This window comes from Hyperolius riggenbachi, chromosome 1 (genome assembly GCF_040937935.1).
Source record: "Hyperolius riggenbachi isolate aHypRig1 chromosome 1, aHypRig1.pri, whole genome shotgun sequence".
NCBI lineage: Eukaryota > Metazoa > Chordata > Amphibia > Anura > Hyperoliidae > Hyperolius > Hyperolius riggenbachi.
This window is the reverse complement of record NC_090646.1, coordinates 225337346-225361388: the sequence shown is the minus strand read 5'-3', so window position 1 is coordinate 225361388 and position 24043 is coordinate 225337346. Positions and strand designations below refer to the sequence as shown.

The window sequence follows — 24043 nt, the reverse complement described above, 5'->3', positions numbered from 1 at the left end:
GACTGGTTTGTGAAGAGTCATAAGCTGCTGGGAGAATGAATCAATCCCATCTACACCATATGATTCTTTGTCAGATTCGATTCAATTTGATTTGACTCAATCTGACATGTCCAATTCATGATTCGATTCAATTTGATTCAAACTGAATCGAATCATGAATCAGACATGTCAGATTGAATCAAATCAAATCAATGAATCGAATCAAATTGAATCGAATCTGACAAAGAATCATATGGTGTAGATGGGACTGATTCTCCCAGCAGCTTATGACTCCTTACAAACGAGTCTCTGCACCCGGGGTCTGGTTGCCTAGCTACAATGTAAACACAGGCTATCATTCATAAAGGAGCTGTCAGCAAGAGGAAACAATGCAGAAAACACCACTGCCTTGCTGCCAGTATTTTAGACTTCTGGGTGGGCATTCATAAAAATGTATCCATGTGCGGTAGCAGTGCGGGGATTCCCCGAACTAGGCTGGCGGTAGGCTTGCGGAGACAAGGAAGCTGCCGAGTTGATACATTTCTCCGTGTTCCGCTCTGCTGCAGCTGCCTGGGAGGTCTGTGTGTCTCCATTCACTTATAATGTTATCACCACATCAGAGTGAGCGGTACTTCCCGACCGCACACCGCTTGCGGTGATCTTCATGAATTAACATTTTCCGATAATCACAGCACAAGGCGGTGATTTTTCACTCTGCTCGGTAGTGTCATTTTTTCATGCGGAAAGAGCTTTTATGAATGCTGACTTTGCCAAGTGTTCGGTAAAGTCAGCTGTTTTAAGCATTTCCGCATGCGGAAATGCTTTATGAATGATATTCAGCAGCTCAGTGGAGCTAAGCCGTTAGGGCTATAATGGTGATTCCTGCTAGAAGTGGGTTATACCACAGAAAACTACTTAGGCAGGAGTTATGTTTTTGAAAAGAAAGTAAAAAAAAAAAACACCCCTAAGAAATGGATTAGCCTCCCAGCCTTCATCCGTCACTATTTCACATTACATGTTGTATTGAGGAAACCATTAATTAAAAAAAACCAAAACGTTTTACACTATTTTAGAAGGATGTTTATTAGTTTATGCATAAACCACTTTTTATTTTTTTTCTCATTCGTGGAAGAACCCCTTTAAAGAGAATCTGTATTGTTAAAATCACACAAAAGTAAACATACCAGTGCGTTAGGGGACATCTCCTATTACCCTCTGTCACAATTTCGCCTCTCCCCGCCGCATTAAAAGAGGTTAAAAACAGTTTTAAAAAGTTTGTTTATAAACAAACAAAATGGCCACCAAAACAGGAAGTAGGTTGATGTACAGTATGTCCACACATAGAAAATACATCCATACACAAGCAGGCTGTATACCCCCTTCCTTTTGAATCTCAAGAGATCATTTGTGTGTTTCTTTCTCCCTGCATCTCTCATGCACTGAAGTTTCAGGCTGCTCTTTTCTTCCTGCAAACAGCTTTGCCCTTGTCTGTAATTCCTCACTATGTGAAAGCCCAGCCAGCTCAGAGGACGATTTAAGCAGGCCATACACTGGCTCGATTCCCGGCCGTTTCGACAGCAGATTCGATCCTGGGATCGAATCTGCTGCCAATCGTTCGCGGTAAACGCAGCCGCCGATCCGATTTCCTCCCGAAATCGGATCGGTCCGTCGATCGCGCCGTGCGGGAAATTACCCTCGATCGCCCACGGGTAAAGTGCGCGTCGCTAGCGGCGGCCGATCCGATCAAGTATACATTACCTGAGGCTGGCTCCCGGGCGTCTTCTCCGTGCTGCACAGCTCTGTTCCGGCTCCATCCATCCCGGCGCTTCCTGTGTCACTGCAGTGACCAGGAAGTTCAAATAGAGGGCGCTCTATTTGAACTTCCTGGTCACGGAGTAACACAGGAAGCGCCGTAATGGAGCCGGAACAGAGCCGTGCAATGCGGAGAAGATGCCCGGGAGCCAGCATCAGGTAATGTATACGGGGGGGGGGACGACAGCAGGTGGCAGGAGCAGCTCAGCAGATGGTGAATCGGTTTCAGGCTGAAATCGATTCACAATCTGTTTGCAGTAAAGGCAGCCATACGATCCCTCTCTGATCAGATTCGATCAGATAGGGATCTGTCAGCTGGTCGATCTAATGGCACATCGACCAGTTTATGGCCACCTTTATCCAGCTTGTAAAAGATAAGAGAGAAGAGAGAAGCTGCTCTAATCTAGATAACACACAGGCAGGCCTAGTGCACACCGGAACGTTTCCGCTGCGGTTTGCGATCTGCTTGCGGGTGCGGATCCGCTAGGGTAATGTATTTCAATGGGCTGGTGCACACCAGAGCGGGAGGCGTTTTGCAGAAACGCATACTCCCGGGCTGCTGCAGATTTTGGATTGCGGATGCGTTTCTGCCTCAATGTTAAGTATAGTAAAAACGCAAACCGCTCTGAAAAACGGCACTTCAGAGCGGTTTGCCAGGCGTTTTTTGTTACAGTAGCTGTTCAGTAACAGCTTTACTGTAACAATACATGAAATCTACTATACCAAAACCGCTACACAAAACCGCAAAACGCTAGCTGAAACGCTGCAGAAAAATAAGAAAAAGCGTTTCAAAATCTGCTAGCATTTTGCGGATCTGCTAGCGGTTTTTGGTGTGCACTAGGCCGCAGTGTGCATAGAGGGGCCTGGAAGGCGGAGTTCATAGCAGAACCACAACACTGAAGAACTTGGCAGCCTTCCAGACACAGGCTGACAAGTCTGACAAGAGAGAGATAAGTTGATTTATTACAGAGACTGTGATAGTACAAAGTGCTGCAGTAAGCCAGAACACATTAGAATAGCTTTTGGAACTTGTAGGATGATAAAAAACAGGATGTAATTTTTGTTACGGAGTCTCTTTAAGGCTTTTCCAACACAGAAGCTACAGAGAGAAGGTGCTAAGGTTCTTAGGATGTTGCCTTACCACACATTTAGATGTTTTTAGCGTAGAGTTGCTTTAACATGTTATTAGAAAAACATGTTCCAGCATTTAATGTTTGAGATAAGCAATTTAGATTCATTCTGCATATGGGTGAAATTATGTAGAAAAAAATGACTGATAGCCAGCCTTTATTTCCATTTACTACTGACCTGTCCAGGAGCTGAATATCATTTGCTGCTGCAAGACCCTGAAGAAGCTTCTCCTTTTCTTGAGCCAATGATGTATCTTGATACTGTTTAAACATGTAATTCCATGACTCCTCATCAGCAGCCTGCTTCATCCCATAGCGGTACACCAGCTGCCTAAGGTTCACTGGAAGGCTGGGGAAAACGCACAATAATTTCATGAGTGCCTAATTCTATTCATAATAAGAATGAAGGTGGCTATCCAACAATGTTGCAGCCCAACCAACCATTTGATCATTTTATTGAAGCAGGCGATATTTGGTACTGCAACAAGCAAGCCTGGACCAAATGTATCAATCTAGGACTGCCGAGGTCAATTGGGTGTGCAGCGGTAATGGCGTTCAGTATAGCAATGTACACAACGTAATGGATCTGCAATAACCAACAGGTGCTCACAGTTGTACTACAAATTGCTATCGACAACAATTAATGTGCAAAAGTATAAATGTATTTAATCTTAATGATACATCTAACCTATAACTCTTAAAAACATTATGAGATGGCCATCCCCTCACGCTGATCCACACCACGCAACCATACAACCATGCAACTGGCCAGGTACAGATGGAATGTGAGCTCACACTGTATGGGTCAAAGGTGGTAATAGCAGGGCAGTCCAGAAGAAATCAGCTGAAATGGCATGATGGCTAATAGACGAAGATGAGGTAAAAAGCAGAGATGTTAGTATGCAGGTACACAACGTAGCACGTCCAATATGGCCACATCCAATCATAGGTAACCGGCTAGCACAACAAGGTCCATTGGACAAACAGATAACTGTATATTGTGTAACCACAGTGTTTCACCACTCCATTGTCATCAGTGGATCCGGAGCTTGAGAAATCAAAGTGTGGCAGCATGAACCAGACCGGTATTCTGACAGTGTGGATGTAATCCAAGGAACTGAGACTAACATATAGTCCAAAGATGGTAGTGGCTAAAGTGTGTAGGGCCTCATCTCCTATGTGGCAACAGAGCAGCACAATGTCCCAAGTGTCCCAAGTGAGGGTGCCAAAGCGGAACTGTACCTTGAATGGTCCCTGCTGTGTGTCAGGCGGGGATGGGACGGCGTCTCATAGAGGCACGGCCTTTACATGTTTCGCCGTTCTCACGGCGTCATCATAGCACTGGCAGACTTACATGGGGGGGGGGGGGGTGCATATACAAGGGGGTACACAGGCACAGGGGGGGCAATTTACATTTGGGGGCAGCAAAGCAGGCATCATAGGAGGTTTCACTAGGCCCCTTCCGGATAGATTTCATGCTGAAATCTATTGGGAATTGGTCTGTGGTGTATGGGCACTTGGGCAGGCAAGAAATTTTGCTCTGATCAGATCACATCAAAAAGATTTGTCTCATGGTCGATCAGCCCATGCATTGCTAGATGTATGAGTACTTTTACTGTTGCCTCATTTAATTTGTCTATAAAAAAAATAGAAGGCAATTAAATCCTAAACAAACACACCCAGATACCCCAGCTGCTTGCAATACTCCCAGTTTGTAAATCATATTAAAAAAAGCAAACAGAAATAAATAATAGTACATTTCTGTTTGACCTCTGGTCCTAACTCTAGCAGGCTGTGCTTTGCCAAAAAGCATGCTAGACTTGCACGGCCTGCCGGGCCACCACTAGACAGAAAACCACTCCTGACATGGTCAGCTTCAGGATCAAAGACAAAGTAAAAAACAAAAACCACAGACATTGCCAATTCTTGTGCCTAATCATAACTAAACTGCAGATCAGACATTGATCTGCAAATCAAGCATACAAACACAGACTGCAGATCACCCCCAACTGGTTGCAATAACCTTGGATGACTAGAAACAGCTTACTGCAACCAGCTGGGGAGACCCGGTTGCTGTGTGGTTTAGCCATCCATTTGAGGGGAGAGGTGAACAGCCTCTCATGCAACATAATGGTGTGGAATGAAACTGAGAATAAGTTCTCATGCAACATACAGGTGTGGGACGAACCTGAGAATAGGACTCACTTGGAGAACGCGCTGCGCGCCAAAAATGGCCGTGGTCAAGCACACCATGGGCGTAGTCATGGGTGGGGCCAAATATACATGACCCTAGCAGTGATGTAAAAGGTCTGCCAAGGAAGTTTGAGCTCTGCCGTAGTGTATCCCTCAAAAATAGATGTAATCTGACAGCATTTCACCAAAAAGACACAAAATCTGGTAGAAGTTCCTCCAAAATACAGAGAATATGGAAGTGGTTCCCCAAAATACGCAAAACCTGGCAGCGGATCACCCAAAATACACGCAACACCCAAAGGACATATAATCTGGCAGTAGTGGTCCCCCAAACATACACAATCTAGCAGCAGTTCCCCAAAATACACGTAATCTGGCAGCAGCCGTTCCCCTAACATACACATAATCTGGCAGCTGCTCCCCAAAATACATAACAGCGGTTCCACAAAAATTCAGATAATCTGACAGCAGTTCCCCTAAAATAGGTACCCCCAGGTAGCCAGGTCTATAGGTGTCCCCAGTATATGTAGCCAGGGGTATATGTGCCCAGTATATGTAGCCAGGGGTATATGTGCCCAGTATATGTAGCCAGGGGTATATGTGCCCAGTATATGTAACCAGGGGTATATGTGCTCAGTATATGTAACCAGGGGTATATGTGCCCAGTATATGTAGCCAGGGTTATATGTGCCCAGTATATGTAGCCAGGGGTATATGTGCCCAGTATATGTAGCCAGGGGTATATGTGCCCAGTATATATAGCGAGGGGTATATGTGCCCAGTATATGTAACCAGGGGTATATGTGCCCAGTATATGTAGCCAGGGGTATATGTGCCCAGTATATGTAGCCATGGGTATATGTGCCCAGTATATATAGGGAGGGGTATATGTGTCCAGTATATTTAGGCAGGGGTATATATGCCCAGTATATGTAGCCAGGGGTATATGTGCCCTGTATATGCAGGCAGGGGTATATGTGCCCAATATATGTAGTCAGGGGTATATGTGCCCAGTATATGTAGCCAGGGGTATATGTGCCCAGTATATGTAGCCAGGGGTATATGTGCCCAGTATATGTAACCAGGGGTATATGTGCCCAGTATATGTAGCCAGGGGTATATGTGCCCAGTATATGTAGCCAGGGGTATATGTGCCCAGTATATATAGGGAGGGGTATAGGTGTCCAGTATATTTAGGCAGGGGTATATATGCCCAGTATATGTAGCCAGGGGTATATGTGCCCAGTATATGTAGCCAGGGGTATATGTGTCCAGTATATGTAGCCAGGGGGATATGTGCCCAGGTAGCCAGGTGTGCCCCCAGCAGGAGGGGAGCAGCGCAGAGGAGAGCTATGGGGACAGCGGGGATGGGCGGACATCTCCCCCCCCCTTCCCTCACCTTCGTGCTCCCCTTCCTGCCTCTCCCCTCCGGTGTTTTGAAATGTCGGGCCAGCAGCTAAAGTGGGCGGAGACTTACCGCGTTCCAGTCGCAAAGGACGCTCCGCTCTGTGTGTTGCTAGTCTGGTCTTCTAGCCGCACACAGAGTGGAGCGTCCTTTGCGGCCGGAAGAAGGCGGAAAGTCTCCGCCCACTTTAGCCGCTGGGCCCGACATTTCAAAACACCGGAGGAGAGAGGCAGGGAGGGGAGGACGAAGGTGAGGGATGGGGGGGGGGGGGGGAGATGTCCGCCCATCCCCGCTGTCCCCATAGCTCTCCTCCTCTGCGCTGCTCCCCTCCACACAAGCCAGGGTGAACAGCGTCCACGCTGAAGAAAAAGTGGGTGGACGCCGTTCACCCGCGTCCAGGCAGGACTCGACCCCTGGCTCTCATGCAACATAAAGGTGCAAAACGAAACGGAGAATGAGCTCTCATGCAACATAAAAGTGTGGGATGAAACTGAGAATAGGCTCTCATGCAACACAAAGGTGCGAAACGAAACGGAGAATGAGCTCTCATGCAACATAAAAGTGTGGGATAAAACTGAGAATAGGCTCTCATGCAACATAAAGGTGCAAAACGAAACGGAGAATGAGCTCTCATGCAACAGAAAAGTGTGGGATGAAACTGAGAATAGGCTCTCATGCAACACAAAGGTGCGAAACGAAACGGAGAATGAGCTCTCATGCAACATAAAAGTGTGGGATAAAACTGAGAATAGGCTCTCATGCAACATACAGGTGTGAAACGAAACGGAGAATGAGCTCTCATGCAACAGAAAAGTGTGGGATGAAACTGAGAACAGGCTCTCGTGCAACATTAAGGTGTGGAACGAAATAGGGAATAGTTTCACGCTACTTAAAGTGTACCCGATGCGACAGGTGATATGATGAGATAAACATGTGTATGTACAGTGCAAAAGATATTAATAACCAGGCTGTTTTACTTGTTTTATTTGCTGCCTGAAAGAGATAATGTTTAGGCTTCGGTCTTGTCATTAGCTTGTTGGCATTATAGTTAACACCACTGATAAGCAAATTATAGCCATACAAGTTTTTCTGACAGAATACAACTTCTGAGAGCAGAAGGAGATTGAAAACAAGGTCAATAGTTCATGTATTTTCATTCAGGGACACCTAATAGGCTGCATCTCAGCCCAGACAACAAAACATTCAATCTACTTAGTAAATATTTAAATATAAAATAAAACCATTGGATAGCTTAAATTTTTAGCATTGTTAGGAGGAGGAGGAGGAGGATAAATACAATTGTTTATCTCATCAGTTTATTTTCACCCAGGGTTCACTTTAAATTTGTAGAATAAAATAGAAAAGAAGGTCTCATATTCCTTGTAACAACAATCTTGTGGGATATCCAAGGCCCCAGGATTGATATTTTGGGGAGTTTCGGTTTACAGAAAAACATTAACGGACATCCAGGGGTCGAGTCCTGCGTGAACGCGGGTGAACGGCGTCCACCCACTTTTTCTTCAAAGTGAATGCCGTTCACCCTGGCTTGTGTGGAGGGGAACAGAGCAGGAAAGGCAAGCTATGGGGACAGCGGGGATGGGCGGACATCTCCCCCCCCCCCCATCCCTCACCTTTGTGCTCCCCTTCCTGCCTCTCCCCTCCAGCGTTTTTAAGTGTCGGGCCGGCGGCGAAAGTGGGCGGAGACTTTCTGCATTCCAGTCGCATGGGACACTCCGCTCTGTGTGCGGCTAGTCTGGTCTTCTAGCCGCACACAGAGCGGAGCGTCCCATGCGACTGGAACGAAGTAAGTCTCCGCCTCCTTTCGCCGCCGGGCCGACACTTAAAAACGCCGGAGGGGAGAGGCAGGAAGGGGAGCACAAAGGTGAGGGATGGGGGGGGAGATGTCCGCCCATCCCCGCTGTCCCTATAGCTCGCCTTCCCTGCTCTGCTCCCTCCGGGTGGGGGCACACCTGACTACCTGGGCACATATACCCCTGACTACATATACTGGCCACATATACACCTGCCTACATATACTGGGGACATATACCCCTGCCTACATATACTGGGGACATATACCCCTGCCTACATATACTGGGCATATATACCCCTCGCTTCATATACTGGGGACATATACACCTGCCTACATATACTGGGGACATATACACCTGCCTACATATACTGGGGACATATACACCTGCCTACATATACTGGGGACATATACACCTGCCTACATATACTGGGCATATATACCCCTGCCTACATATACTGGGCATATATACCCCTCGCTACATATACAGTGGAGGAAATAATTATTTGACCCCTCACTGATTTTGTAAGTTTGTCCAATGACAAAGAAATGAAGTCTCAGAACAGTATCATTTCAGTGGTAGGTTTATTTTAACAGTGGCAGATAGCACATCAAAAGGAAAATCGAAAAAATAACCTTAAATAAAAGATAGCAACTGATTTGCATTTCATTGAGTGAAATAAGCTTTTGAACCCCTACCAACCATTAAGAGTTCAGGCTCCCACAGAGTGGTTAGACACTTCTACTCAATTAGTCACCCTCATTAAGGACACCTGTCTTAACTAGTCACCTGTATAAAAGACACCTGTCCACAGAATCAATCAATCAAGCAGACTCCAAACTCTCCAACATGGGAAAGACCAAAGAGCTGTCCAAGGATGTTAGAGACAAAATTGTAGACCTGCACAAGGCTGGAATGGGCTACAAAACCATTAGCAAGAAGCTGGGAGAGAAGGTGACAACTGTTGGTGCGATTGTTCGAAAATGGAAGGAGCACAAAATGACCATCAATCGACCTCGCTCTGGGGCTCCACGCAAGATCTCACCTCGTGGGGTGTCAATGGTTCTGAGAAAGGTGAAAAAGCATCCTAGAACTACACTGGAGGAGTTAGTGAATGACCTCAAATTAGCAGGGCCCACAGTCACCAAGAAAACCATTGGAAACACATTACACCGCAATGGATTAAAATCCTGCAGGGCTCGCAAGGTCCCCCTGCTCAAGAAGGCACATGTGCAGGCCCGTCTGAAGTTTGCCAATGAACACCTGAATGATTCTGTGAGTGACTGGGAGAAGGTGCTGTGGTCTGATGAGACCAAAATAGAGCTCTTTGGCATTAACTCAACTCGCTGTGTTTGGAGGAAGAAAAATGCTGCCTATGACCCCCAAAACACCGTCCCCACCGTCAAGCATGGGGGTGGAAACATTTTGCTTTGGGGGTGTTTTTTTCTGCTAAGGGCACAGGACAACTTAATCGCATTAACGGGAAAATGGACGGAGCCATGTATCGTGAAATCCTGAACGACAACCTCCTTCCCTCTGCCAGGAAACTGAAAATGGGTCGAGGATGGGTGTTCCAGCACGACAATGACCCAAAACATACAGCAAAGGCCACAAAGGAGTGGCTCAAGAAGAAGCACATTAAGGTCATGGAGTGGCCTAGTCAGTCTCCGGACCTTAATCCAATAGAAAACCAATGGAGGGAGCTTAAGCTCAGAGTTGCACAGAGACAGCCTCGAAACCTTAGGGATTTAGAGATGATCTGCAAAGAGGAGTGGACCAACATTCCTCCTAAAATGTGTGCAAACTTGGTCATCAATTACAAGAAACGTTTGACCTCTGTGCTTGCAAACAAGGGTTTTTCCACTAAGTATTAAGTCTTTTATTGTTAGAGGGTTGAAAAACTTATTTCACTCAATGAAATGCAAATCAGTTGCTATCTTTTAAGGTTATTTTTTCGATTTTCCTTTTGATGTGCTATCTGCCACTGTTAAAATAAACCTACCACTGAAATGATACTGTTCTGAGACTTCATTTCTTTGTCATTGGACAAACTTACAAAATCAGTGAGGGGTCAAATAATTATTTCCTCCACTGTACTGGGGACATATACACCTGCCTACATATACTGGGCATATATACCCCTGCCTACATATACTGGGCATATATACCCCTCGCTACATATACTGGGGACATATACACCTGCCTACATATACTGGGGACATATACCCCTGCCTACATATACTGGGGACATATACCCCTGCCTACATATACTGGGGACATATACCCCTGCCTACATATACTGGGGACATATACCACTGGCTACATATACTGGGCACATATCCCACTGGCTACATATACTGGGCACATATACCTCTGCCTATATATACTGGGCACATATACTCCTGCCTACATATACTGGGGACATATACCCCTGCCTACATATACTGGGGACATATACCCCTGCCTACATATACTGGGGACATATACCACTGGCTACATATACTGGGGACATATCCCACTGGCTACATATACTGGGCACATATACCCCTGGCTACATATACTAGGCAACTATACCTCTGGCTACATATACTGGGGACTACTATACTCATGGCTACTTATACTGGGGACACCTATAGACCTGGCTACCTGGGGGTACCTATTTTGGGGGAACTGCTGTCAGATTATCTGCATTTTTGTGGAATCGCTGTTATGTATTTTGGGGAACAGCTGCCAGATTGTGTGTATGTTAGGGGAACGGCTGCTGCCAGATTACGTGTATTTTGGGGAACTGCTGCCAGATTGTGTATGTTTGGGGGACCACTACTGCCAGATTATATGTCTTTTGGGTGTTACGTGTATTTTGGGTGATCCGCTGCCAGGTTTCGCGTATTTTGGGGAACTGCTTCCAAATTATGTGTATGTTGGTGGAACTGCTGCTGCCACATTGTCTATTTTGGGGGAACCACTTCCATATTATCTGTATTTTGGAGGAACTTCTACCAGATTATGAGTCTTTTTGGTGAAATGCTGTCAGATTACATCAATTTTTGGGGGATACACTACGGCAGAGCTCAAACTTCCTTGGCAGACCTTTTACATCACTGCTAAGGTCATGTATATTTGGCCCCACCCATGACCACGCCCACGGTGTGCTTGACCACGCCCATTTTTTGGCGCGCTGCAGAGGTTCTCCACCTGAGTCCACTCACTTCTTTTCCCAGGGCTAGACCCCTGAGGACATCCGAGGTGAAAATAAACTGATGAGAAAAACAATTGTATCCATCCAGCTCCTCCTAAAAATGACCTAAGATATCCTACAGTTTTATTTTATATTTGAATCTAGTTTTTACTGTTTCATTATCTCTGCTCAATTACACCTTCGCTGAAGTATGCTAGAGCTCAAATCTATGAATTATTGACCCCTTTTATCTCTTTCCTGCTCTCAGAAGCCATTTACTGACAGGAAAAAAGTGTTTTGTGGCTGTAATTACTCATCAGTGAGTGTTATGCTATAGTCTGACCCAGTCCGACTGGGTCAGAAACTGTCACTTCCATACCTGATGTTTAACTCTTTCAGGCAGAGAAAAAAAAAAAAATAATGGTCTAGTTATTTGTGTGCTTGGCAGTGTACATACACATGTCTATCTCATGTCACATGTCACCTTGGTTGTCCTTTAAAAAAAAATGTTGACTCGACAATTTTGTCACAGCTTCTTGGGTACAAACAAACAAATATCAGCACATGCTGAAGATACTTCACCAACTTTATTGAAGTGTCATATGAATATATTTCTTAAATACTTTCAACATACCTGGTTCCTGTTTTCCATTCCTGGAAACGATTGAAAGCATTGCTCAAGGCCTCAGGGTCTTCCATCTTGCAAGCAAGTCCCAAAACTAGAGGTCGAAGAAGCCTAAAAAAGAACTCAACTGGTTAACAGGTTTCACCTGGTATTAAGGAGGAACACCAAGCTCATTAAAAAAAAAACCATATTTGTGACCATCATCTGATTAGATTCAAGTTAAAACTTTTTTTTAGAAATAAAGCTTACCAACACCTCAAAGCCTCAGTTGAGCAGCCTTTTTTTTAATACATGCAATGTACATTTGCATCAGTTAGCAATGCAGTTTTGTGCATTACAGAGCTGTAGTTCTTGTAATAAGTAAACTGCTCTAAAAATGTAAGGAGTACTTTTTAACCACTTCCTGTCCGCCTAAAGCAGATTGGCAGCGGGAGAGCGTCTCTGTCAGGTCTCAGTGATGCCATATGGCGTCAACTTGTGAGGAACAAGAGCACGAGCTCCCGTCACTGTAAACAGCGGGCCCCAATGATCAGCCTGCCAGCTGCCGATCAGCGCTGGCAGGCTTTTTTTTTCTACTTATAATGATAAAAGCATTTATATAGTGCTGTCATCTTATGCAGCGCTGTACAGAGTATAGTATTGTTACTTAACTGTCCCTTGGAGGGGCTCACAATCTAATCCCTGCAATAGCCTAATGCCTATGTATGTATTGTGTAGTGCATGTAGCATAGTCTAGGGCCAATTTAGGGATTGGGGGGGGGGGGAGAGTCTGGGGCCAAATTGGGTGGGGGGATACAAGAAAAAAATATTTTTACAAGAAACAAAAACAAAACAAAACACTTTTTTTTAATAAAAAAGGCACAGACTAACCAGCAAGCTCATGGTGACCCAGAACTCATTGGAGTGTGTAAGGGACTACAATCCATGCCATGCACTGATGAGGATCAAACAACCAGAAACAGTCTGTATGCATGTTGGATTATTATGGCTCTGTACAAATTAACAAGCTGACACATCATTGCATTCCAGCGGTTCTGGAGGTGTGTTTAGCTTCTAAAGCAGGCCATACACTGGCTCGATTCACGGCCGTTTCGACAGCAGATCCGATCCTGGGATCGAATCTGCTGCCAATCGCTTGCGCTAAACGCACCCGCCGATCCGATTCCCTCCCGAAATCGGATCGGTCCGTCGATCGCGCCGTGCGGGAAATTACCCTCGATCGCCCGGCGGTAGGAGCGCGTCGCTTGCGGCGTACGATTCGGGCCCGATCCGAGCATGTATACATTACCTGAAGCTGGCTCCGGGGTCCTCTTCTCCTCGCTGCACCGCATTTCCGCATGTCCCAGTGTACGCTTATACTTCCTGTGTCACTCCGGTGACCAGGAAGTTGAAATAGAGGGCGCTCTATTTGAACTTCCTGGTCACGGAGTAACACAGGAAGCGCCGGGATGGAGCAAGAACAGCGGTGCGGTGCAGTGCGGAGAAGACGCCCGGGAGCCAGCCTCAGGTAATGTATACGGGGGGGGGGGGGGGGGGACAGGCGGCAGGAGCAGCTGAACAGATTGTGATCGGTTTCAGGCTGAAATCGATTCACAATCTGTTTGCAGTAAAGGCAGCCATACGATCCCTATCTGATCAGATTCGATTAGACAGGGATCTGTCAGCTGGTCGATCTAATGGCACATCGACCAGTGTATGGCCACCTTTAGGGTACAATGGAAAATTTGCATATATTCAGCAGTGTTGCTCTGGGAGACATCTCAAGCTCACTCCAACCTGAATTATCGCAAATTCTTTGTTTTAGGAAAGCAAACTTTTGTTTTTCTTAACATCTTAGTAAGGGGGCTTTTAGGACCATTGTAGTCCCTTACACACCCCAATGAGTTCTGGGTCACCATGAGCTTGCTGGTTAGTCTGTGCCTCTCGGATTCACAAGCCCTACTCCATAGAGCCAAATTAATCCATGCCATGCACTGATGAGGATCAAACAATCCGAAACAGTCTGTATGCATGTTGGATTATTATGGCTCTGTACAAATTAACAAGCTGAAACATCATTGCATTCCAGCGGTTCTGGAGGTGTGTTTAGCTTCTAAGGGTACAATGGTTAATTTGCATATATTCAGCAGTGTTGCTCTGGGAGACATCTCAAGCTCACTCCAACCTGAATTATCGCAAATTCTTTCTCTTTTAGGAAAGCAAACTTGTTTTTTTAATAAAAAAAAAAATACACAAAAAAAACCAAAAACCCAGCAGCAATCAAATACCACCAAATGAAAGCTCTATTTGTGAGAAGAAAAGGGGGTAAAATTAATTTGGGTGTTAAGTTGTATGACCAAGAAATAATCATTTTTTCCTCCTCAACTCCTCTGGTGGCATGACGTGATACCTGGACCTAACTCCTCCAGCATGGTATATCAATAAGTGCAATTGCCAGAAGGTTTCTGTACCTCCCAGCACAGCCTCATGGAGGAAATTCCAGAACACCTGCAGTTCTTCCAGGAAAGCTGGAAAATGTCAAAGAAGATACTTAACTCACTAACAGGAAGAGAATTAGAACTGCCCTACAAAATTACCTCCAGCAGGCCAATGGCTTACATGTCTTACTCTCAAACAATCAGAAACAGACTTCATTAGAGTGACCTTAGGGCCCTGCGTCCTCTAGCGGGCCTTGTGCTCACTACCCAGCTCCATGGCGCTAGATTAGCATTTATAGAATACTAGAATTGGTAGATCCATAACTTGCACCTGTGCTTTTCAGAGAGCAAGTTCACCCTGAGCATACATGTCAGATGTGAAAGAGTCTGGGAAAGCAGTAGACAACATTATGCTGCCTAAAACATTGTTCAGCATGACCAGCATGGTGGTGGGTCAGTGATGATCTGTAAAGGCATATTAATGGAGGGCCACACAAGGCTCTATAGGCTGACCAATAGCTCCTTAACTGCCATTCATTATCAGAATGTAATCCTTGGACCCCCTGTCAGACTCTATGCTGGTGAAGTGGGTGCTAAGTTCCCCTTGGTACACGTAAATGTCTGGGGTCATGTGGTGAGAACATGCAAGTAGTTCCTGGAGGAATTGATACAGTTGTCTTGCCCCTGTGCACTCCTTCCCAAAATCCACTACAACACCTGTGGGATATTAGGTCTCAATCTATTAGACAGCTAAAGGTTGAATCTCACACTGTGTAAGCTGCTCAGTGATGCCCTGGTCCAAATATGAGAGCGGCTACCTCAGGACACCATTCATTTCACTAGGCGCATACCCTGACGTTGTCAGGCATGCCTACAATCATCTAGATGCCATACAAACTGCTGAGTACAATTTTGATTTGCTGCAATGATATTTCAGCAAAATTGAATCGTCCGCCGTATAATTTTTTTACTTTTAAATTCAACCCTCTATAGGTTGATACTTTTCATTTCCAGCAAACAATATGGCATCCTTTCATTCCTAACAAATTAACCAGTTCATATCAGTGTAGATATTCGGCATCATTTTCTTCAGATTGAGATCTGATGTGTTTTCAAAGTGTTCCTTTAATTTTTTTTGAGCAGTATATGTTGAGAGTACCTGGCTTCTGGCAGGCTACATCCCGTTGCTTTTCATTGCCAAGGGAAAGAGCAGATCACCTGACCCAGCCCACCACATTTTTATAATCATCACTACAAATATAGGTTCTTCCTTCTCTCTGTGGAATATAGCATTTAACTCCTCTTACACCCTCTCCTCTTTATAAAAAAGCTACGTGTTCCTCTCAAAACCCTGTGGGTGATGATTTAGGTTCTTGACAGCCTCATCACTCAACATGAAACTAGGTTTGATGCAGTCTCCTCTGCCAACTCTATGTTGGACACAAGGCTGCACTTCCCATGAGTGTTAGAAAAAACCTATACAGACCTTAAAAAAACAAAAAAAAACAAAACAAAAAAAAAACACTGATTATGCAGGTCCTCACCAGTGCAAAAGATACTGTACCAATTCAAAATAGCTGCTCAGGCAAATCAAGAATTCAGGATATAATTAAAAAAAGAGTTGCATCTGCCTAAATTAAAGGTAATAAGCATTTATACACAGGAAGATACTGTAAATTCCCAATTATGTGTCTATAAATTTATCTGTGTACAGATGTCCTCTTTAAAATTCACTACTGATCATGTTCATCTCATTTTCAACTCAGTAATTTTAGTGTGTTGTAGCACTTCTCTGTCAATGAGGATGATTCACAAAACCAACTTATTTTTCATCTTAACTGTAAGGAGAGCTAATTCAAGAGATCCATAAAGAGAGATAAATTATGAGATAAAAAGATAAGGAAAGATAAATCATGAGTTAGGTCATTTAAAGAGAGATAAATTGGGAGTTAATACATAGGGTGAGATAATTCAACAGAAAAGCCTTGTGAATCAGCCGCCATAAGATATGTATACCATGTATTAATGTGTCAGAAACATGTGTGTTCATACTTACTTTTGTATATCAGAGCCAGTATCATTCCAACCAAGCTGGTCTGAAATTGGTTTTACTTGTTTCCGCCAATATGCCTAAAATAATACAGAATTGTTAAGGGTTTGGTCTGTAACATACTTTATTGATAATGTAATTTCAAATCGTTTTAGCAAGATTTGCCAATGTAATACTTATTTAATGTTCCAAAATCAGTTCATTCAGTTGCTATTTTTATTAGGTTTGATTCCAAATATAACATTTAGAACTCCAGTCACTAGCCATCGACTCCCATACATGCTGCATGAAAGAAAATCCAGTAGAATATTGTACTGTGTTAGCCATCAGTAAAAGCAAAAAGTTTTTAATCCGGATGATACCATTTACTGGCTAACATAAAATATATAAGAGTAAGCTTTTTGCTTTTGAAGGAAAATGGTGTTCCATTAAGCTTTTGACTGGAGATCAATTTCTGTTTGAGGTAATGTACAATCCAAAACAACGTTGACAAAGAAGGATGCAGCGTCCCTACCATGTTGTTTTTTCATGGTGGTGTTGTTAGCACTGTCAGAGTTTGGCACATATCATCATACTTACCATCCTGCTCAGGTACTACAGCTGCACCCTACCCAACAACTCTGGCTTTCTGGCCATGCTCCAAGCCTAGGCATCATCTAGCGTCTCTGACAGTATGTTCCCCAGGGGCGTGCTTGATACAGCTAGTGACCAAGGTAGAGAGAAGGACATGGCCAGAAAATTGGTGCGAATGCAGAATTTAGACCATGGTCACAGCTGTTTGTGCTGCAAAGCTACATAAACCCCCTCTGTGTAGTGCAATCTCAATGTCCCTTGCTCTCTGATTCTGCCTACGACCAACCTGATATACCCATCCTTGTCCTGCCCGACTGTCAGTCCAGACCTTGCCTGTCACCTTAGGCCTTGTGCGCCAGTTTTAATTCAGGTCACTAGCCTGGCACCTGTCTTGGCAGAAGTCAATCACAGCCCCAATCTGTCACCTTTAGCCCTGTCCTGCTAGCTGTCAATCATGATCCAGCTTGTCACCATCGGTCCTAGGTGATGGACTTGCCCAAATAGGTCAGATCTGTCAGATTTTTATTACCTACTGTAAGATGCGTTTTACTCTGATACAAATGCGCATCTTAAGCTGGCCATACACTTCTAGATTTCCACCCAATGTTCCAAAAGGATTGATTCCTTTCTGAAAATAATGGATTCAGAAGGAATCGATTCCTACTATACACTGCACACCAATTTCCAATAGATTCCAGCAGGGAATCTATTGAAAAATCAATTGAACTGCAGAGTGGCACTGTTCGATGCAGTGCAAAGCTATAGGCCATCAATCTGCCAATGCTCTTGTCCCACCCCCATTTTAAATTTTCCATCCTGTCCAATCAACGCTTTCGATCGATTTTTAGTCAAACGGAATTGAATGAGAAAATCAATATATGTATAGCCACCCTTACATGTACACATATTTTTTGTATTTTAAAATTTTTCATGAAAAGTGGTCTTTTAATGGGAACTAAGAACCCCTTATCTCTCTGGAATTTCTCCTGGTTTCTAATAGCTATAGGAGCTGCCATGTTCCCCCTTCCCTTCTAGCTGTCCTTATTTACACAAGTCACAGATGCTATCTTCACAACTTCCTGCTAGATAAACTCTTTGAAGATGTCCTAATAACCCACCCTCTTCCCTTTGTTGATTAAAAGGTATTGTTTACTTCTTGCTAATGTGTGCATTAAAACAATGCCTTTGTCCTCAGCTGCCTGAAACCTCTGCTGTCAGACAGACCAGCTGAAGTAGGCCAATAAAACCTCTGTAAGACTAAGGAAGCAGGAGGAAATAAATTATATATAAAAGTACAAATTTTATTAATGACCAAAATACAAACACATATATATGTAAATCTATTTAAAATTGACCAGAACACACAGGTGTGCCACCATGTCTAGGCCAGATGGAAAGATGTAGGGGATCCCCTAAAGAAAATATTGATAGTGCGCAATCCATCAAATCCATCCATCAAATATCTTAATGCAAAAAGAGGGGGAAGCGACTCCTAGCAGGTAACATTGAAACAAAAAAAACAAAAAACAAAAAAAAAAAAAAAAACCTTGGAGAAAAATATATCATTGGTTTTGAAGGCCAAGTGTCCAGGACCTAAATAGAAAAAGACATCCTAGTAGAAAAAGCACAGGTGTATCAGATTCCGGCTGTGTTGCTATAATATTTCCAGTGATTTTGCAGGATCAAAAGGCTGAATAATGGCTGATAGAGAGATTCAATCCATCACAATAGGTGGTCTTACTGCATATGTTATCACAAAATAATTGATGTGCAGGTCCACAGGTCAGGCAAGCTGTCTCATTTAAGAGCTATAACAATGGCCAGGTGCACAGAGGTAGATTGATAGGCACACACTGTATGTGGCAAGCACTTCGGGCTAGTAAACAAAAAATTATATTCACAGCAAGCCTGACACATCCGCAAGCCCCAGGAGCAACAAGCAATTCACCAGAGTTAGTGCCCCAATCAGAAGTACATTCTGAGACAGATTCACAGGCAAGTGTTTAAACCACAGACATATGCAGGTATGGATGGTGTGATATTAAAGTTGATATAGTTCATTCATGGAACAATCCGCCAGGGTCATCCCTTCAGCAGCATCAACTTGACACAGACAAACTCAAAGTTCCAGCAAACAACAGCGTATAGCAGCATATAGGTGCATCCTAGGAAGCTGTTTCAATGATCATATGGTAAACAGTGGTTACTCCATAGGAGGCTGTTTTCAAGTCACCAGAAGAAATGCATATCATTGAGGTATACTCATCTGAGTAGCTGGTCACTGCAAAGTCCATCCACAGAAGCCCATGTGCTGCCACCACAAGTGTGTCTGGTCACAAAGAGAGCCTTAGAGGCCAACCGGTTTCACTGGTGAGAATACCAGCATCATCAGGGCAGGCTCAGAAGTTTTGCTGCCTGTGGGAGAGAGGAGCCGGCCTAAAATGGCACTGGGCGGCCAGAGGATGCTACCACGCCCCCCATGACCACTCCCACCCCACCACCACAGGATGCAGGTGGTGAGTGAGAGGCGGAGGCAGAGGCTTTAGGATTGGACCCGCAAGATACAAGAAACAAAGGGGGCACTCACAAACACAAAAAGAAAAAGGACAAACAGGGGCCACAGACCAAGCAGGGCAAATCTCACTAGGGGGATCACAGGGGATTTCTTTGGAGACGATGTAAAAGCAAGTTATCAATATCTCAGACTTTGAATTAAATGAACATCATATTACCGTGCTCAGTCTTGGATTGGGCTTTTCAATCACAGCTGATCTGGATAAGTTTGAGTTGGTCAAGGATCTTTACTTATTTTGCAGACGTGTGGCTTTGAAAATACGTTATGCAAATACATCTGGAGAGGATAATTTCTCTCCATTGGTCAACAATACTCAGGATCAGCAGATCCTTAGAGATCTTATGGATCTACAGGCATTCTCCAGTGTCCCCCCTGATCCACCAAGTCCCTCTGTCTCAGGAGACTCTGTGATTGAGCGACCCAATACAATGAAACTTAGACCTAAATCTAAATTCTTCCCAGCTTTGTCCTCGATATCAAGCTTACAGGTATTTGCACAATCTGTAATGAGGGATATGGAACTTTTGCCCACAGGCAGGGGTTGCCCCTCTAACCTCACCCCTGATCAACGTAGGGCGTTACAGGACTTATCCTCAGCCCCAGATTTGGTGGTCAAACCCTCGGACAAGGGGGGCAACGTGGTTGTCATGAGTACATGCCAATATGAACGGATGTGTTACAACATTTTGAACAATACTGAGTGGTATGAGAGGGTCTCGGCGTCGAGGATGCAAGCCAGCCATCAAAACTTTCAGGATATATTGGGAGATGCCTTGTCAATAGGCATTATTTCCAATAGGACTTATCGCTTCTTGTGGAATCCTAATCCTAGAATTCCAACTTTTTATGCCCTCCCTAAGACACATAAGTCCACTACAGACCCCCCTGGATGCCCCATTATATCGGGGTGTGCCTCTTTGACTGAAAATGCAAGTCGATATGTGGATGCACATTTACAGCCCCATGTGAGGGCATTACCTTCTTACGTACGTGATACGACTCATCTACTTACCATTTTAGATGATATTAGCATCCCTACTGGTGCCTGGCTTGTCACCCTTGACGTCGAGGCCCTCTACTCCAGTATCCCTCACACTGAGGGACTTGAGACGATCAGATCGGTTTTGATGACCCTTCCCATTGATGCCATTCCTCATAATATGTTTCTATTAAGGCTATTGGAGTTTATTCTCAAGAACAATTATTTTTGTTTGACTCCTCCCATTTCCTCCAGGTGCAGGACACAGCGATGGGGACCACCTGTGCCCCGTCCTATGCATGCCTGTACCTGGGAGAATGGGAACGATGTATTTTTTCGGATGCGGACCTGAGTGATCTTTTGGGGCATGTACTTACCTGGCATCGTTATATCGATGATATATTTTTAATCTGGACAGGAACACAACAACAGATGTTTGATCTGGTCAATTTGCTAAATAATAATGTTTTCAACCTCAAATTTACCATGACTATGGACACTCACAGTATCCCGTTTTTGGACATTATGATTTCTGTGAACGACCAGGGAGTATTACAGACGGATCTTTATAGAAAACCTACAGCAGCTAACGCCTTGCTTCATGCAAGAAGTTTTCATCCCACACACCAGATACGCAGTATTCCTGTCGGGCAATACCTGAGAGCCCGACGGAACTGCTCTGATGACAGGAACTTCCATGCCCAAGCTAATGATTTACAGCAACGATTTAGGGCTCGCGGTTACCCCAAAAAATACCTAAAGAAAGCCTATCATCGAGCTTGCGATACCCCTAGATCTACTCTTCTATACAATCAATCATCGGGACAAAAATCTCGAAATGAACCAGACAGGGGTCTTTCCTTCATTACCAAATACAATGATCATCACTTTCAGGTCCGCGCCCTACTTCAGAAACATTGGCATGTGCTCACGGGCGACCAGCGTGTTGCCCCCTTTGTTCCGAGGGAGTCCTCTGTTACCCACAGGCGGGCCACCACCATAGGTGATACCTTGACACGCAGCCACTACTCAGGTAGAGGCAAAACCAAATTATGTAATTGCACAGTTCTGGGTACTTACCCATGTCATTCCTGTAACCAATGCAGGTACATCTAGGTCGGTAAACAGTGCCCCCTTGTGATGAGAGACGTTGTATTAACTACCAGACATTATGTTAACTGTGAGACAGAATGGATAATTTATCTCCTCCTCTGCCCCTGTGGGGCCTTTTATGTGGCCAAGACTGGCAGATCCCTTAATAGACGTATTTATGAACACACTTATGGTATCCAGGAGGGACACCAGACACCTGTAGCCCGACACTTCGCAACTTGCCAGGGGGGTAACCCCAGGAAAATTCGATTCTTTGGCTTGGATAGGGTACACCGGGACCCACGGGGAGGGGACTGGGACGGGAGACTCCTCCAATGTGAGGCCTTCTGGATTTACAAACTTAAGGCCTTTCGGACACCGGGCCTTAATGAAGGTATTGATTTCGCCCCATTTCTGTGACAGTAGTGCTCTGGCTCAGGGCCATATGTTCTCTACTTTTCATTATTTTTGTTCAATTTCTAAGTATGAATCTTCATACTTTTCTTTTTACTGTGCTTAAGCTGGCGGCCTTTTTGCGCTCGAACCGGGTCTTTTCCCGACCCTTATATATTCCTTTGATTTAAAACCTTTTATGCCATCTAATTTAGATATGATCTTCGACACTTCTTTGATGGTGGTTGGTGGGTTGGCGTGACCCCCCGTTGCTCCACTTTGTCCTTGGTCTCCTCTCGCTTGGTCCCCTATCGGCAGGACAACAGTTTATTGATTACCATTTCATTATACTTTCGTATTCTATTTTTTTGCTTATGATTATTTAATTATATATAGCTATTAGGGATTTATTATTAATGGAAATATTTCTGCATTATTATATTGTGTTTTTTTCAATATGTAACTTTTTTCGATGACTTTGCTGATCCTGTGGGAGGTGGTAGCTATGGACCCCCCCGGCGCGCCGCACTGGCTGGTGGTCCTGGATGTGGGGTGGGGTCGGTGGGGGATCGGTGTGCCCTGGGGGGGTGCTCGGCCCAGTCTTTGGCTTGACATGGACCATATATTGGGCTAATGCCTGCTGGCCCTTGGCCTACCTGTGGGCCTTCCCCGTTCCCCTCCCCCGTGGCCCTCCCCTAACCCATTTCCTGTTGCCCCTGGGCACACTTGGCCGCGGCTATGGTTGCGCTCCGGTGGTGATGGCGACTGCGCGGCCCAGGGGACCCGGGGCCCCGCCCTGCGGGACAGCCGGGCCACCCTTTCTCCTTACCATCTATCTGGGGGTGCGGTCTTGATAGTCCGTGCCCCTCAGCGATCCCGGAGCCCTTTTGCGTCGGCTGCATTCTCATAGCGGCCCTGTTGGGGGTCTCTGTGGGTCGCGTACAGTCGTACGCATATACGCGTTCCCTCCTACCTGATCTGCTTGGCGGTTGCGGACGCGAGGGAAACGCTATGCGTGCACTTGTACGCATATATGCGTTCCCTCCTTTAGATCCGCATCACCGCATGCGGACGCGGGGGGGGGGGGGGGGGAACGCCGTGCGTACATGCGGAGAATTGGATGCATCACGCCTCTGCCTCCACCTCTCACTCACCACCTGCATCCTGTGGTGGTGGGGTGGGGTGGGAGTGGTCATGGGGGGCGTGGTAGCATCCTCTGGCCGCCCAGTGCCATTTTAGGCCGGCTCCTCTCTCCCACAGGCAGCAAAACTTCTGAGCCTGCCCTGATGATGCTGGTATTCTCACCAGTGAAACCGGTTGGCCTCTAAGGCTCTCTTTGTGACCAGACACACTTGTGGTGGCAGCACATGGGCTTCTGTGGATGGACTTTGCAGTGACCAGCTACTCAGATGAGTATACCTCAATGATATGCATTTCTTCTGGTGACTTGAAAACAGCCTCCTATGGAGTAACCACTGTTTACCATATGATCATTGAAACAGCTTCCTAGGATGCACCTATATGCTGCTATATGCTGTTGTTTGCTGGAACTTTGAGTTTGTCTGTGTCAAGTTGATGCTGCTGAAGGGATGACCCTGGCGGATTGTTCCATGAATGAACTATATCAACTTTAATATCACACCATCCATACCTGCATATGTCTGTGGTTTAAACACTTGCCTGTGAATCTGTCTCAGAATGTACTTCTGATTGGGGCACTAACTCTGGTGAATTGCTTGTTGCTCCTGGGGCTTGCGGATGTGTCAGGCTTGCTGTGAATATAATTTTTTGTTTACTAGCCCGAAGTGCTTGCCACATACAGTGTGTGCCT

The 24043-nt window shown here is 45.1% G+C and overlaps 1 protein-coding gene across 1 annotated transcript in view; it reads right to left on the bottom strand.

The window, feature by feature from the left end:
- Positions 1 to 24043, bottom strand: part of ENPEP (glutamyl aminopeptidase) — a 121667-nt gene that overhangs the window by 6417 nt on the left and 91207 nt on the right. Inside the window, exons 15-17 of the mRNA XM_068278792.1 lie at positions 16607 to 16680; positions 12143 to 12244; positions 3100 to 3270 (exon numbers count right to left, since the gene is read on the bottom strand). Of these exons, the coding sequence (XP_068134893.1) occupies positions 3100 to 3270; positions 12143 to 12244; positions 16607 to 16680 (347 nt within the window). The remainder of the gene's footprint in view (positions 1 to 3099; positions 3271 to 12142; positions 12245 to 16606; positions 16681 to 24043) is intronic.